This window comes from Chlorocebus sabaeus, chromosome 12, assembly GCF_047675955.1.
Source record: "Chlorocebus sabaeus isolate Y175 chromosome 12, mChlSab1.0.hap1, whole genome shotgun sequence".
In the NCBI taxonomy this organism is placed as follows: Eukaryota; Metazoa; Chordata; class Mammalia; order Primates; family Cercopithecidae; genus Chlorocebus; species Chlorocebus sabaeus.
In genome coordinates this window covers 66,695,461-66,712,606 of record NC_132915.1, presented here as the reverse complement: position 1 = coordinate 66,712,606, position 17,146 = coordinate 66,695,461, and the positions used below count along the sequence as shown (strand labels likewise).

The 17,146-nt window shown below is 48.8% G+C and overlaps 1 protein-coding gene across 1 annotated transcript in view; it reads left to right on the top strand.

Moving 5' to 3' along the window:
* Nucleotides 1-17,146, top strand: part of SHB (SH2 domain containing adaptor protein B) — a 154,351-nt gene that overhangs the window by 78,869 nt on the left and 58,336 nt on the right. The window contains exon 3 of the mRNA XM_007968663.3: nucleotides 13,801-14,016. Coding sequence (XP_007966854.3) covers nucleotides 13,801-14,016 — 216 coding nt within the window. The remainder of the gene's footprint in view (nucleotides 1-13,800; nucleotides 14,017-17,146) is intronic.

The window sequence follows — 17,146 nt, the reverse complement described above, 5'->3', positions numbered from 1 at the left end:
GAAAGCACAGCTTTGTGTATGGGAGAGAAGCTTCTCGGTGGGCAGGGTTCTTGTTGCTTGTGGTGGATGGATTTTGGAGGCGTTTGCTGGAAGGTGGTCAGGATGCCGGGTCAACGTCCAACGTGCTGGTAGGATGGGTGCTTTCGACAGGTCCCCTTCCACCTTAACTTGATGGAGCCACAGCCTTAGCTAGTTACAAGAACAAGAAGAAGCCGGTGTGAATATCCACTCTTTGTAGAAGAAGACTGAGAAACTCTGGAGTCAGAAAGGCCTCTGAGATCATCTGGTTCAACCCCTCTCACCTCACCTGCGAGGAATATTAGCCCTGATGGATCAGGCAGCTGGCCAAGGTCACACAGCCGGTGAGCGGGGAGCCAGGCTGGTCCCAGGCTGGCAGCCTCCTCATTGTTATCCAGAAGGCAAAGGTTGTCTCTCAGTCCTTGGGGGGATTAGTGCTTCTCTTGAAGCAGTTCCAAAGTGAAGAAGGGTGGGCAGAGCACATGCCAAGATCTCAGCAAGTTGCTTCCGCCGGGGCAGCTGTACTGGGCACTGAGCACATTGTCAACAGTACCCCTCAGCTTGAGGCAGTGACCCTGTGATGAGCCCCAGGTATACAGGTGGGGTTTGGCCACTTTGGCTGGGAAGGCTGGCATGTGGTGAGGGGTACCTCAGCCCAGGTGACCAGGGCCCCTAGGGTATATAGGTAGAGGGGAAGGTCTTCCCCAGCAGAGGACCCTGGCTCTACTCTAGGCAACTGGCACCCTGCCTCCACTGCGAGTTTGTAACCACTAAGCACCAGCCAGACTGGCACCAGCAGCCTGTGTTGGTCACCCCTTGACGCATCTAGAATGTGCTGAATACCTCCTTGGTGGGCCACTCTCTTCCTCGTGATACCCACCTCAGACTTTCCTCCCAGGCCCCCGACCATGATGAATCCTGTGGGGACCTGCGTGTGGTCAGATCAATCTCAGGGCTAGAGGGCGGGGAGCCTGAGATTACTCCAGTGACCCTGACTGATGACCAGCTGACAGCCAGAGGGAGAAAGCGACTTGCCTGGTGTCACTCAGCCTGGTGGGATCAGGACAGAGCTGGAGCTGGGACTGGGCTCTTCCAGCGCCTGCCTCTCTTGCTGACCTGAATGTGACCGTGTTCTTTTGTCCCTAGGGGAGTGGAGGGAACACCGACTTGGGCTGGAAAGGCAGGGTAGATGGCTACACAGTTAAGGACATGGACTTTGGAGCCAGGCCGCCTCCATCCCTTCCTCGATTGCCCTGTGGCCGTCCATAAAATGGCAGTGTCTGTGGGGTACCACCTCATGGGGTTGTCTTGAGAGTTAAACGAGAAGCTGGATGGCATGCACTTAGCACAGACCCCAGCATGCAGTGTTCCTAGAATGGTGATTACTGCACTGTTGACAATTGAGTTTTTGAGACCTTGGCCCCACCACTGAGCTTGTCTGAGCTGTGGACTTGGCAGCAGTCAGGCGGGGAGGGGCCTAGTTGCACCACAGCCCCTCTGAGGCTCGCTCTGTGAGGTTCTGTGAGAACTGCAGGTGAAGCCACTTGGTGAACAGGGAAGCCCCCACAGGGTAAGGGGTGTAGCCGGGACTGGTCTGGCGTGAAAGCCTGCCCCCTGTGGCTTTACCTCATTAGAGCGTGGCCCCAGGCCTCTCTGGAGGTGGAGACCTCACCGTGCTCAGCAGACTGGAAGATCGCGTGTGTGGGGCGCTGGCCCTTCGTGCAGCTGTGGTCTGTCGATACTCAGAAGGCACAAGCTCAGATGCACATCTGTCTGTGTGTGCCGCTGCCCTGTGAAGTCCTGCTGAGCCCTGGCTCTGTCTGCAGCACAGGGACCCCGGGGATGCCCACCCTGTCACAGTTGGCCTGAGGATGCTGGTGCCTCCCGTGCTAGCCCAGCCCCTGCTCCTCATCCCGGTGGATGTGCCAGCATTTCCACATCTGGGGGCTGTTCACAGGAGTGTGTTTTGCTTTCTGGAGCCCTCGGCATCTTCTGCCCACTTCTTGAAAGGGTGGAGCCCTAGTTGTTTGGAAGGCCCAACCTTCAGATTATCAGTATCTAGTTACCACACCCCCGTTTCCTGCCAGCTTCTTAAAGGATTTTGTGTATGTGAAGCACAAACCCGATGAAGGCTCCTGGTCCATCTTTCTCAGTTTCCTGCCTTTAGAGGCTGCACCCCTAGTCCTGGCATCCCAGATCCTCCATAGTCTGGCCCCACCTTCTGTGGGGGCCATTCCCTGTTTCCTTCTACCTCATGAGCATTAGGCTTAGGGCAGCAAGAACCCTGATTTTCACCTCAACATCCCCCAGCTTTCCTCTCTCCCAGACTTCGTTTATGCTTGTCCTGCTGCAGTTCCCCTTTCTCCTGATGGCCTCATCTTCCTCCTCGCCTGGAGAGCCTTCTACACCTGGGCCCAACCCTTACTGTTTGACACCAGGCAGGTCAGTCAGCATCCCTGGCCCTCAAAGTGTCTCCTTGCATCAGGACTTGAGATTCTGTGAAATGCCACCTCCACCCTGAAGTTTTACTGAATCCTAGGGCTGGATTTCCTTTCTGCCTCCACCGAGCTGCTGGTACATGCACCACTCCAGGGCCCTGGGAGGCAGGCAGAACTAGGCTTGTCCTGGCTTAGCCTCTGCTCCTGTCTGAACCTCAGTTTCTGAATGATAAAATGCAGTATAACTCTTGCCTGTCTGTTTTGAGGATGAGGGGTAATTTACTCCCAGTGCCCAGGACACAGGACAGTGCCTGGCACAGGCAGGCACTCACTCATCACTACCGTCCAACTCAGTGCTTACAGACGGTGGTGTCCCGTTTCTCCTGCTAAGCCATGAGTTCCCTAGGAGGCAGGAGTCTTATCTAATGCATCTAGTGCTCAGCATCTGGTCTCGGGTCCAACGTGGCACATAGCAGGGGCTCAGTGGGTATTTGAGGAAGAAAAGCAGGCACCCCACTTGCCTATGAAGTTGGATCTTGCAGTCAACGAGGATTTAGAAAGCGGTCTCCTAAGCAGACGTGGCTCCTTTAAAGGGAGGCCCATTCGCCCCCTGCTTTTGGCTCCCAGAGCAGCAAGCTCGCCTCAATGAGTCTCCACAGGGGATGGCGCCAGAACCCGGGCCTGCAGCGGCTCAGAGGCCTCCGCACGCAAAGGCAGTCACTGGAAGATGCAGAGTGACGGCAGGGCTGAAGGATACTGGATCATTGCAGAGCTGCACGGTGAGGTCCACGTGGCCTTTTTATTCACAATGAAAGCAGTTGGTTGTCATCAGGTTTGCAGGCTTTGTCTCTCTTCTAGTACTTCAGGCCAGAGGGGCTCACGAGAAGACCCTGTCCCTGTACAGATGACCAAGGGAAGGGAGCAAACCCAGGCACCCTGACTCCAGACTTGGGCCTTTCCCTTACCCTCGGGCTGAGCATAAAAGATCAGGCAGTACAGATTCAGCCAGGCAGCCACAGGCCCTGCTCTGCTTCCGAGGTGACCATTGTTCTTGTCTCACAGCCCTGCTTCCACGGAGCCCGCCCTCTGTTGCTTGGGTGTTTCTGGGCACACCTGGAAAAGAGATGACAGAAGAACTCCAATTAGTCAGTCTCCTGGCTCCTAGACAGCTCCGGAAACTAGACTAGATAGAGGAGGAGGAGGTGGGGCCTCCTGCCGTGTGACGGTTGGGGTGGCTCCAGCTCTGTCTCTGAGCTGCCCTGCCCTGCTCTGCCCTTGCCATCCTGCAGCATCCACCGCAGAGGCCCCCTGCTGTTCCGTGCCACTTGCCCTCAGCCTCTGAGGGACCCCTGAATTCAGACGCTAAAAGCACCCTGGTTGGGGGGAAGATTCTTCTCCAGCAGATGTTTGAATGGTTTAGATGGGGGGGAAGTCGTCTCCCTTTTGATGTGGCACCTGGAACTTGGCTGGTTTTGCCGCGTGTCTAATTAGGAAGAGCCGCCTGCCACTCCCGCAGAGCTCATCACTCACTCCGCGGAGCTCATCACTCACCCTGTGGTGCCCGGTATGCTTTTAACACCTCAGAGATCTGACTGCAATAGATGCCCTGGCCCCCAGAAGACCAAAACCAAGACTGACTGATTTAAAAAAAAAAAAGAAAATGCCAGAAAGCATCTGGAAAAAGCCAGGAGAGCCCTGGTCCAGGAGTTAAGGAGCCTGGGGCCTAGTCCCTGTGACTTTCTTCCCTTCCCCTGGCCTCAGTTTCCCCATCTATAAAATGGGGTGACTAGACATACATGAGACCTTCCCTGTGTGTTTTGTGTTACATAAAAGAGCTGACCTAGAACTTGGCTCCTATGTGGGAGTGTCAGATTATCAAAGTGGCACTGGCCTCGGGAGTTGTGGACCCAGAAATGGGAACAGGCTTAAAGGTTGGTATTGGGACCCTCCCATTCCCAGTGCATTGTTGGCCTGTGAGGCTTCAGTCAGCAGGCCTTCTGTGGCTCTGCGGGCAAAGACAGCCTCGGAGGAGGAAGAGTCTGGGAGATGGGACTCCAAGGAAGTGCCCAGGAGTGGTCACTGAAGTGACAATATTCACAAAATGCCTTCTTAAACCAGGCAGTGTTCTAAACACCTGACGTATATGGATTCATTTAATCCTCGTAACATCCTTCCTTCAGTGGGTGCCGTTGTCTCCCCTCTAGAGATGAGGAAACTGAGGTAACTTGCCCCAGGTCACCTGTTGGAGCCAGGATTCAGGCTAAGCAGTCTAGTGGGATCGGTGTTTTCAGTACACAGTGCTGCTGTGGCTGTTGGTTCACTGGACCCAGGGCTTTGCCTCCCTCCAGGTAGTTGGCGAGGAGCAGTCCTGGCAAGTGGCAAGTGCATCATTCTAGTAATGCAGCCCTTCCTGACATCGCTGGGGCCCTGAGCCTAATCTATCTGCAACCCTGGCGTCTCAGGCACAGATCCCCGGTGGCTGCAAAGCCATGTGAGAGAGATCAGATGGCATGCCCACCACTGGCAGAATAGAGATTTCCTGGGCCGAGAGGTAGTGGCAGGGCCTGGGAATGGAGAGCCATACAACTCTACCTAGCTCTGCCACCCTATGATTAGGGAGTGGTATGGATTCCCAGACAAGCCCATCTGGGAAAATTAAAGGTGAAGGGCCTACAGGCCAGCGTCTATCATTTCCAGCGAGGCTCCTGCACGTCTGTGCCAGCCTGTGTCCTGCCCAGCTCCTCCCTGCCCAGGGGTACCTGGGCATCACTCCTTAACCACTCCTGGGGGTGCTGCCGTGCAGTACTTTTAAGGCCATCCAGAAACCCACTTCCATCTGCCTCAGCATCATCTGTCACTGGGCACCTGTCAGTCCCCAGCCCTCCCGAGCAACCTCATGTACACCTTAAGCTTCTGATTCCCTGGACCTCTGCCTTGGTTCTTCCTCTGGTACCCATTGTCTCTGCCACATCACTGTGCTGTGACCTCCTGTCTAAGTTCTTTAAGGCTCTCCCAGCTTCCCCCAGTGGAACCCTGTCTCTTAGTTATCAGATCGTGGTATCAAGTCTGCTCCCATTAAGGAGGCTGAGTGTCTGTCCCTGTTGGGAGCTCTGCCCTCTGCTACCAAGGGCTTCATGAAGGCCAGGACTGCATCTCATTCCTCTTCGTCTCTTCTCATACTGGGCATTCAGTAGATACTTGGTTGGTTGCGAGGACAGGTGGATGCCAGCACTGCTGGAAAAGATGGGGACTGGGCACCAGAGAGGCTGCTGATTTCCTTGCCCTCAGTTTTCCAGAGAGCAAACCCAAGCCTTTTTTCCTCTGTTCCTGAAGAGAAGGTAAAGAGGTAAAGAACAGGTGTCTTCTGATGTTTACCATAGGGCCTGTTATGTATCATTTCATTAGATGCTTATCCTTTTTTTTTTTTTTTTTTTTTTTTGGAGACAGAGTTTCACTCTTGTTGCCCAGGCTGGAGTGCAATAGCGTGATCTTGGCTCACCTCAATCTCCACCTACCAAGTTCAAGCGATTCTTCTGCCTTGGCCTCCCGAGTAGCTAGGACTACAGGTGTGTGCTACCATACCTGGCTAATTTTTTTTTCTATTTTTAGTAGAGACAGGGTTTCACCGTGTTAACTGGGATGGTTTCAATCTCCTGAATTCATGATCTGCCCACCTCAGCCTCCCAAAGTGGTGGGATTACAGGCGTGAGTCACCACGCCCAGCCTGCTTATCCATTTTTTTTGAGACGGAGTTTTGCTCTTTTGCCCAGGCTGGAGTAAAGTGGCGCAGTCTCAGCTCACTGCAACCTCTGCCCCCTGGGTACAAGCGATTCTCCTGCCTCAGCCTTCCCAGTAGCTGGGATTATAGGTGCCTACCACCACACCCAGCTAATTTTTGTATTTTCAGTAGAGACGGGGTTTAACCATGTTGGCCAGGCTGGTCTCGAACTCCTGTCCTCAGGTGATCCACCCTGCCCCCCACCAGCCTCCCAAAGTGCTAGGATTACAGGCGTGAGCCACCACGTCTGGCCCATCCTCTTTCAAAATATAGATTTTGAGACTCTCCATAATAAAATGTTTAGGCATACTTCATTTTATTGTGCATCGTTTCATTGTGGTTTGCAGGTATTGCATTTTTTTACAAAATGAAAGTTTGTGGCAGCCTTCTGTCTAGTAAATCTATCAGCATCATTTTTCCAACAGCATGCGCTCACTTTGTGTCTCTGTGTCACATTTTGGTAATTCTCATATTTCAAACCTTCTTTATCATTATAGCTGTTACAGTGGCCTTTGATCAGTGATCTTTGATGTTACTATTGTCATTGTTTTGGGGCACCACAAACTGCACCCGCATAAGACGGTGAACTTAATAAATGTTATATGTGTTCTGACTGCTCCACTGACTGGCCATTCCTCCATCTCTTTCCCTCTCCTTGGGCCTTTCTATCCTGTAAAACACAACAATATTGAAATTAGGCCTATTAATAATTCAACAATGGCCTCTACATGTTCAAAGGAAAGGAAGAGTCACACATCTCTCACTTTAAACCAAAACCTTAGAAATAGGCCTACAGGGGAAGGCATGTCAAAAACCGAGATCGGCCAAAAGGTAGGCCTCTTGCACCGAATAGTTAGCCAGGTTGTGGATGCAAAGGGAAAGTTGTTAGAGAAAATTAAAAGTGTCACTCCTGCGAATACACAATCGAAAAGAAAGCAAAACAGCCTTATTGCCGTTATGGAGAGAGTTTGGTCTGGATAGAAGCTCAAACCAGCCACAAATTCCCTTAAAGCCTAATCTGGAGCAAGGCCCTAACTCTTCAATTCTGTGAAGGCTGAAAGAATGGAGGAAGCTTCAGAAAAGCTAACAGAGGTTGATTCCTGAGGTTTAAGGAAAGGAGCCATCTCCATAACATGGAAGTGTATGGTGAAGGAGCAAGTGCTGATGTAGAAGCTAGTTATCCAGAAGATCTTGCTAAGATCATTGATGAAGGCGGCTACGCAAAACAACAGATTTTCAATGTAGACAAAGCAGCCTTCTACTGGAAGAAGATGCCATCTAGGACTTTCAGAGCAATAGAGGAGAAGTCAATGCCTGCCTTCAAAGCTTCAAAGTACAAGCTGCCTCTTGTTAGGGACTAATGCAGCTGGTGATTGTAAGTTGAAGTCAATGCTCATTTGCCATTCTGAAAAATCCTAGAGCCCTTAAGAATTATACTAAATCTACCCTGCTCGTGCGCTGTGAATGGAACAACGAAGCCTAGATGGCAGTTCCTCTGTTTACAGCATGGCTTATTGAATATTTTAAGCCCACTTTTGAGACCAGCTATTCAGGAAAAAAACATTCCTTTCAAAATATTACTGCTCATTGACACTGTTCCTGGTCACCCAAGAGCTCTACTGGTGATGTACAAGGAGATGAATGTTGTTTTCATGCCTGCTAACAGCATCCATTCTACGGCCCATGGATCAAGGAGTAATCTCAACTTTGAAGTCTTATTATTTAAGAAATACATCTCATAAGGCTATAGCTGCCAGAGATAGTGATTCCTCTGATGGACCTGGGCAAAGTAAATTGAAAACCTTCTGGGGAAGATTTACTGTTCTAGAAGCCATTAAGCACATTTGTGATTCATGAAAGGAGGTCAAAATAGCCACATTAATGGGAGTTTGGAAGAAGAGTCCAGTCCTCACAGATGACTTTGAGGCCTTCAGGACTTCAGTGGAGGAAGTAACTGCAAATATGATGAAAATAACAAGAGAACTAGCATTAGAAGTGGAGTCTGAAGATGTGACTAAATTGTGGGACTCTTATGATCGAACTTGAACAAATAAAGAGTTGCTTCTTATGGATAAGCAAAGATAGTTTTCTTGAGATGGAATCTATTCCTGGTGAAGATGCTGGGAACATTGTTAAAATGACAACATAGGATTTAGAATAGTACATAAACTTAGTTGATAAAGCAGCAGCAGAGTTTGAAAAGATTGACTCCAATTCTGAAAGAAGTTCTGCTGTTTGTAAAATGTTATAAAACAGCATTTCGCTACAGAGAAATCTTTCGTGAAAGGAAGAGTCAGTCTGTGTGGCAAATTTTATTGTCTCATTTTAACAAATTTCCCCAGTTGTGGGGAGGGGCATAAAAAAAGGAATTTCCACAGCCACCTCGGCCTTCAGGAACTACCACCCTGATCAGTCAGCAACCATCAACATCAAAGCAAGACCCTGCACCAGCAAAAAGATGACTCACTGAAGGCCCAGATGATTGTAAGCAGTTTTTGGCAATAAAATATTTTTTAAATTAAGGTACTATATTTTTTTAAGGCAGTGGTATTGCACATTTAATATACTACAGTATAATATAAATATAACTTTTGTATGCATTGGAAAACCAAAAACTTTTACAGGTGCCTACCACCATGCCTGGCTAATTTTTGTATTATTAGTAGAGATGGGGTTTCACCATGTTGGCCAGACTGGTCTCGGACACTTAACCTCAAGCGATCTGCCCACCTTGGCCTCCCAAAGTGCTGGGGTTACAGGCATGAACCACTGCACCCAACTTTGGTGGGTTTTTTTTTTTTTTTTTTCAGGGAGGCACAAAGTTGGTGAATATTGGAGCAAAGTATAGCTTGTTGCTTGCGGACTGGACAATCTTTTAAACCCCCATCACATCCTCTCAGGATTATCGTCTGCTCTCTTTCCCCAGCCCTTAACCTTCTCCACATTCCCATGGGCAGACCCCACCATGGCCACAGTCTGTGGGCAGCACACCCGCCTAGCTCTCCTAGTGAACAGGCCCAGGCAAATTCTTAGGGTCCCTTTCAGTTCTAACATTCTCTGATTCTAAAGAAAGTGCTTTAGTCTTCCGTTCTTTCTATGTATGTAGTTCTACTTGCAAACCTTTCTGCTACAGAAGTCCACAGAAACCCCCACCCTGTTAATGTTTCTGCTCTCTGCCTAAGAGGCATGAAATTACAGCCTGCCACCTAATATTAAAGGTCATTTTGCATGAATGTGTAGATGATGATGTCCAGATAACTTGTGACTTAAAACATATGGTCACAGACTCCCCTGTGAGATCGGTCTCTGGACCCTCATGGATTGGCCCAGCTAATAAGGAGGACGGGCCTGGTAGTTAGGCAGGAGACAGCAACATCTGGCAAGCTGGCCTGGCACAAGGGCCTTTGATGTCCTGGGGCTGTTGGTGAACTTCTCCCAGGAGAGAAGATGCTCCCAAATGGGCATTTTCTCAGGGAAAGGCGGCTGCTTCTTAAACACACACAGCTCGTGGAAGCCCCACCTGCTTAAAATCATATTTACTCTCATGGGGCTTAAAATCCTATTTACTTTCGCGTGCTCCTCATCTTAATCACATTTTTCCTGCTCTAGTGTCTTTATTCATTATTTAAAACAACTTTCAAAAATAATTATGCGATAATCCCTTCTCCTCTACACAGTAGCTGTTTACCTTCCTGTATTGGATTTTACAGCTCTTGGTGTTGTGGATGTCTGTACTTACAACGTTGCTGTCATCACAGTGTATATATTATAGGCCAAATGTGTGATGTCGGTATTTACCAATGCCCAGGCAAGGAACAGAATTCCCTGTGGGGCCCTGCTCACATTGAGACTTGTTTAAAAAGCCAGCGTTATGCTTTGCCCTCCACACATAAACAATCTTGCATTTTACTTTTTAGCTTAGCATAATTTCATGCACGGTTTTCCATGTCGCTACATAATCTTCAGATTTATCATTTTAATGGCTGCTTAATATTCCATCCAGTTAACAGGCCATAATTTACTTAACTGTTCCCTATTGTCTGGGCCTTAATAAAAATTTGAATTCTCCATGTAATATGGGGGGGAGGCTTGTTTTAATGATTACCATTTTAACATCCCCTGCCCTAACTGCATGCCATTACTAGCCCAGCTTTGGTAAGGTGCAGATGCTTCTGGAACAATAAATCCTGCATGAGAGTGTATGTACAAGCCCTCTGATTTAATAGCTAATCTTTTCACTGCACATGTTTCCCTTTAAGGCTGGAGTTTATGTAGAATATCCGTCTCTTCTGCATATTGTGTAACACTAAACTGTATGCATTTGGCATATTGTCCCAGATCCTTTATCACTGCTGTCAGGGACTTTCATAAACTATCTGGAATTTGGGGGTAAACAGTGGTTTCTGGCTGCCAGTTCTCTTTCATTTATCCCACCACATTCACTGAGTATCTCTTTGGCGTGAGAGTGAGCAAAAGCACTCCTGATTATCAGGGGCCCAACGGGAAGTACATCTGTGAATTGTTTGTGGTTCCTTTAGATTAAATGGTGAATTGCATGAAAAGTGCTTCATCAATTGTGTACATAGGAATGGTTGTTGGTCCTGCTTTTGTGAAGGAGGGTGAAGAGGAAGGTGGTTTTCCCAGGTCAGTGCCTTCTCAGCTGCCATATCCTCAGCCCCCAGAATTCTGCAGACAGGAGGCTAGACTTCACTCCTCAGAACTGAGGAAGACGAATCCAGGTGATGAGGACCCTACAAAGCAATAAGTAGCAGATTAGATAGTTTGGTAGATTTAGTGATTTATGAAGTTGTCCACCGTGCTTAACAGTTGGTCTTCACCTTGAAGTGACGAAGTCCTACCACTCTATAGCTTTTCCCTTCTCTTTTCCTGTTCCTCCCTCTGTAAAAAAAAAAAAGGAAGCATCATCCTCAAAATTAATAAATGATCCCAGTTTACTCATGGGACCCAGCAAAAGCTATGTTTACCAAAGTATGGGACACCTTCTCATAGATGTGATATTAGGTGTCCTGAGAACTACATAGTGAGAAGATTTTTCCCTTTTTATTCTTTCTCTTTCTAGAGAGAGAACATTATTCATATTTGCCAGAGAAAGTGTCTGTTTGCTGATTGCATTTCCCAGTGGCTCTCCAACACTTGCAAATCTCCCCTCTCAGCAGAGAAAGCAAGCCCCACGCTCAACTTCCCAGCAGGCATTGTTGGTTCTCATTCATTCTGCTTAGTATCTATTTTTGGCAAAGAATGATGGCTTATGGGATGGTGATCCAAATTCTCCTTTTTAAATGAGTTATTTTATCTAAAAAGTGAGGCAAGATAAATAAAAATGGTAAGTAACCACCCAACTGGTAGGCAGAAATGGCCCAAGTTGTGAAGTCACATGACTAAATAAAGTTTAGGAAATACTAGCATAAAGCTAATTCATGTAAATACTAATGATCACAGGCACAGCATCCTTAGCTTCTGTTTCATCAGGGCATGTGTCCACATGAGCTGACCTGGATCATAAAGCCCAGCCTGAAAGCAGCTCTCTTTCTCAGAAGGGCTGATGTCATTTGTGTGTGTTTTATCAGCTGCTCTTCAAGGAGCATAACTCCCGTGTCTTCTGCCATATCTTTATGCCATCAGAATTCTGATTTCGGGAAGGCCTCAAGAGAGCATTGAAATAGCTCACTTATAGTCCTCACCCCGTTTGCATCAAGCCTCACGTCTACTCCCTCACCTCCTTGGTCCTGGTGCTCTAGCCAACATGGACAGTGAATATACATAATGATGGAATATTAGCCTGAAAAAGGAAAGTCATACACATGCTACAACATTATAAAACTGAATGATTCCACGTTGTTCAGGATGTGCCTAGACTGATCAGATTCATAGAGACAGAAAGTAGAAGGGTAATTGTGGAGGCTGGGGAGGGATAATGGGGAGTTAGTGTTTAATGGGTACAGGGTTTCAGTTTGGGAAGATGAAAACGTTCTAGAGATGGATGGTGCCAAAGGTTACCAACAGTGTGAATGTACCTAATGCCACTGAAATGGTCATGTTGGCTGGGTGCGGTTGCTCACACCTGTAATCCCAGCACTTTGGGAGGTGGAGGTAGGCAGATCACGTGAGGTCAGGAGTTCGAGGCCAGCCTGGCCAACATGGCAAAACCCCATCTCCACTAAAAATACAAAAATTAGCCAGGTGTGGTGGTGCACATTTGTGCTCCTAGCTATTTGGGAGGCTAAGACACGAGAATCGTGTAAACCCAGGAGGCAGAGTTTGCAGTGAGCTGAGATTGTACCACTGCACTTCAGCCTGGGTAACAGAGTGAGACTCCATCTAAAAAAATAAAATAAAATAAAGTGCTCAGTGTTACTATATGTATTTTACCACAATAAAAAATAAAGTAGGCAGCAAGCACGTTCTTTCCAGCCTCATTGCATTGGCTTGTCCTGGTCCTACCACCAGGAAGCTGCCCCTCTCCTGTTCTCAGTTGTCAGAGCTGACGGTTCAAATGCCATCTCCCTTCCCTCCTGCCCTGCCACTCCCAGGTCCTGCACTGAGTCCCCTTTCCCGCAAGCATGATGACAATTTAGGCACATGTTGTGTCTACTGGGAACAGTGGGGTTCCTGAAACCAACCTCCATGGTAAACCTTCCCCACATTCCCTGCTCAGGCCATGCACATAGTATCCATGATGAAAGAGCGGGTCAAATTTCCCTGTTTGACCGGGAAGTGCCTGATTTTAGCATCCTAGCATCCATCTTGCCAGCTACCGCTGGCCTCCCAGGACTGAGCAGCAGACAAAATGAACACCTCCTGTCTGGGACCTCATCTAGACAGGCAGTCACCCCTCAGCCCACACCCGTGCCAGGCCTTAGCATCTTCTCTAGAAGAGTAAGAGCTTTCTTTCTTTATTCAGAAGTGAAGCTGGACACCCTCTCAAATCCCTAAATGAATTGAGTCTATTTAGAAGATGTTCTAAGGGAGGTAGAAATAAAGGGAAGGGGTCACTCAGCCTTTGCAGGAGAGAAAAGTGGCCTCTGGTCTCCTTGGGGAGGCTCTTGCTGGTTCTTTTAAATGAATGTGTGAGCAGGTGGAAACTGGGAGCTTGTGGGAACTGCATGGCCTAGTCTTTTCCTTGTACAGATGACGACTGAAAGTCCAAAGAGGGCAAGGAACTGCCCTAGAGGGAAAGACCCCAGCCTGCCTATGAAGCAAGGAGTCAGAAGCTCTGCGTGTTCTGGGTGGACATCAGGACACACCTGGAGCATCATGTTCACATCTGGGCTCTGCCTCTTAAGACTGAGATTCATGAGTGGATGGAGGCAGGGCTGTAATTCGGTCTGCCAGCCTGTGAGCCTTGTGAGCAAGCCTGGCCCAGGAAGAGCAGAGACACGGCATTGAGGGTGGGGTAGGTAAAACCCAGACAGAGGTCTGTCTCTCTGTCAACCTCACCACCCCACTGGCAGCTCTGAGTTTGTGGTGTTTCTGGGTAGGAATCCAGGTGAGGAAGTGCATACCACACTTCCATTTAATCTCTGCTTCCTTCCTTTTTGCCTGCAGAATTTCAGAGGCAGGAAAGTGTCCGGTCCCAACATAAAGGTATCCAGTTATATGACACCCCTTACGAACCTGAAGGCCAAAGTGTTGACTCGGACTCGGAGAGCACAGTCAGCCCCCGACTACGGGAGAGCAAGCTGCCCCAGGATGATGACAGGCCCGCCGATGAGTACGACCAACCTTGGGAGTGGAACCGAGTCACCATCCCAGCCCTGGCAGGTAAGGAGCCCTGACGCTGCTCAGGAGGCAGCTGCTGAGCCGTGCTCAGCACTCACCTTGGTCCCCGCCTGCACTCAGGACAAACTCCAGGACTGTTTAATAATCTAATTGGGTGGTGTTTTTTCTCAGTACCCTCAAAGATGTAGGCTGCAGAGGAAAGGGAGAGGTGAGGGAAGGGAAACCAGGCCAAGGAGAAATTCTGGGCCTGGCTTCCAGGGTCTCAGTGTTCCAGCCTCTGCACTTTTCAGAGACGGCTCAGATGCTGTCATTGTCTGGCTCTGTCGTGGTGCTATTTATTGATAATGCCATAGCTCACTGAAACCAAGAGTTTAGTTTTCAGTTTTTTTATTTTTTGAGACGGAGTTTCGCTCTCGTTGCCCAGGCTGGAGCACAATGGCATGATCTCGGCTCACCGCAACCTCCACCTCCCAGGTTCAAGTGATTCTCCTGCCTCAGCCTCTCGAGTAGCTGGGATTACGGGTGCCTGCCACATTGCCCAGCTAATTTTTTGTATTTTTAGTAGAGACGGGGTTTCACTATGTTGGCCAGGCTGGTCTGAAACTCCTGACCTCAGGTGATCCGCCCACCTCGGCCTCCCAAAGTGCTGGGATTACAGGTGTGAACCATTGCGCCTGGCCTGATTGCAGTTTTCAGAAGAAACTGTCTTAGAAAGTAAGAGGAAACCAGTGTGCACAGCAGCTTCTGTTGAACCTGAGCCGGCCCGGCGAGCCCACCCAGTGCTGCGAGCTGAGCTAGGCCTGCAGGGTTCACAGGGCTGCTGTGTCTTCTATCCCAGCTTCAGCTTGCACCTGCTCACAGAGCACAGGTGATGGGCAGAGCTCAGCCCCTCCCAGATGACCTTCCTCTGGCCAAGAGCCCTTTGAGTGACTTGGGTGTCCGCTTCCTCCCTACTCAGAGTCTGGTTTTTCTAGAATCTGGGTATCTGTCACATTTCTAGAACTCCTCTCCCACAGCCCTTTTGAAAAGTGATCTTGGGCATGTGCATCATAAATCATAAACCTAAGCCCACACATTTTTATTCTAATCCCACTCCTCAAAATCTATGCCAAAGTTACGATAAAAAAAATTCAGAAGGCCGGGCACGGTGGCTCACACCTGTAATCCTGGCACTTTGGGAGGCCGAGGCGGGTGAATCACCTGAGGTTGGGAGTTCAAGACCAGCCTGACCAACATGCAGAAAACCCGTCTCTACTAAAAATACAAAATTAGCTGGATGTGGTGGCGTATGCCTATAATCTCATCTACTCAGGAGGCTGAGGTGGGAGAATCACTTGAACCTGGGAGGCAGAGGTTGCAGTGAGCCAAGATTGCACCATCGCACTCCAGCCTGGGCAACAAGCGCAAAAGATAAAAAACAAAAAAAAAAAATCAGAAAAGGCATTGTTTATAATCACGGAAAATTGAGAGCAACCCAAGTGTCCAGCAATGGGGGCTGGATTTCTGTGCGTTTGTGTGGTGGAATATTGGAATATTGTGCAGCCTCTAAAAGGTGATGTTTAGCAAGAGTTCATAACAACCTAGAGAAATGCTTATGTCTGTTGTTAAGAGATGAAAAGCCAGATGCCAAACAATGTTTAGGTATCTGAGAGTTTAGGCATGTAAAAAGAGAGACAGTGAGTGACATTTAATTCCTACTACACTGACAGTCATAAAGGGAAACTTTTTATTTTTAATTTGTTTAAAATTTATTTTGCCTTAAATCTCCCTTTTTTTCATATATAACTAGACCCTTTCTCCCTTTCTAACCCCAAACAGTGAGGCCTCTACCCTGCCCTTATCCCAGGCCCCTTAATTGCTGTTCTAGCCATTCCAACGTAGATTACTCACAGTTCCTTGAATATAGCATGCACTGAGCAAATCCCTTTTTTCTAGCTAAAATGCCCTTCCCTGCCTGTCTTATCTGGAGCAATCCTATGCCTCCTTTGAGGTCCAGCTTAAACATTATCATCTCTCCAAGCCCTCCCTGGTACACAGCCATGCACCCCACAGGCTTCCTGCTGCCCTTATGGGTCTATCGAGTTTCCTGCATACATCACTGGGGGAACATTTCTCACACCACATCAGGGTTAGTTCTGTTTTGGTCTCGCCTGCCAGGCTGTGAGGTCCTCAAGAACAACCTGTCCCATCACCTTTCTGGAGCCCTAGCTCCTGACTGAGAGCCAAAGATAAGAGTCATCCTATGACTGGGGGTTCTTAGTTGCCCCAGGCCTCTCCTGTGCATTTTACAGCCTCCTCTAGTCCCTTGAACCAAAGGAATTCAAGGCCTGTGCCCTGGGAATGGCTGATCAGGGGCTGTGCTTCTCGGGGCATGGGAGGAACTGGGGCCATCCAAGAGCTTACTCTTTGCAAACACGAGTTTGATTAAAGGGCTAAAAAGGCTCATGTGGCAACTTTCCCAGACACCCAGGGCCCACATTATAATGTAGCACCACAGGCAGGTGTGGGGTCTCACCCTCCCCTGTACTGACCACCTGTGGGCCTCTCAGGGGCTGCCCTTGCCTCTGACGGTCTAGTCTAGCCTGGCATCTTGATACTCAAAGTGTAGTCCCTGAACCAGCAGCATTGGCCTCACCGGAGCTGGTTAGAAATGCAGGGTCTCAAGTCCCATCCCAGGCCTACGAATGAGAATCTGTTATAACCAGATCCCAGGTGATTTGTGAAAGTGAAAAGCAATTCCCCTATTGGACATCATCTTTGAAAACTCTCAGGCAGAACTTGCCCACTTCTGCCCAAAGGTGGTTTTAAAACTCCTGTACATTTAGTTGTTCACAAAGGATCGTAAGGTCTCAGATGGAACTGTCTCAGAATGAGTTTCTGAGCCCACAAACATCTGTTTTGGCCTGGGTTTTGTGTGGCAGAGTTGCCATCACAGGTGTCACGGTCAGTCTGAGTTATTGGACTATTGATAGAAGATAGACACAGAATCACATCCAGGTCTGTGTCTCATCCGGTCACTGGCCTCTGTGGGTCCTGCTCCAGGGCGGGTGCTGGCTGTGCTTTTCCCAAGCAGCTTTTGGCTCAATTCTGCCTCCTGGGGCATAGAAGAAGGAGACCATCTCACTCAGGGGCTGGAGGGGTCCTATGGGCACCAGCCTTCTCTCCCCATGTC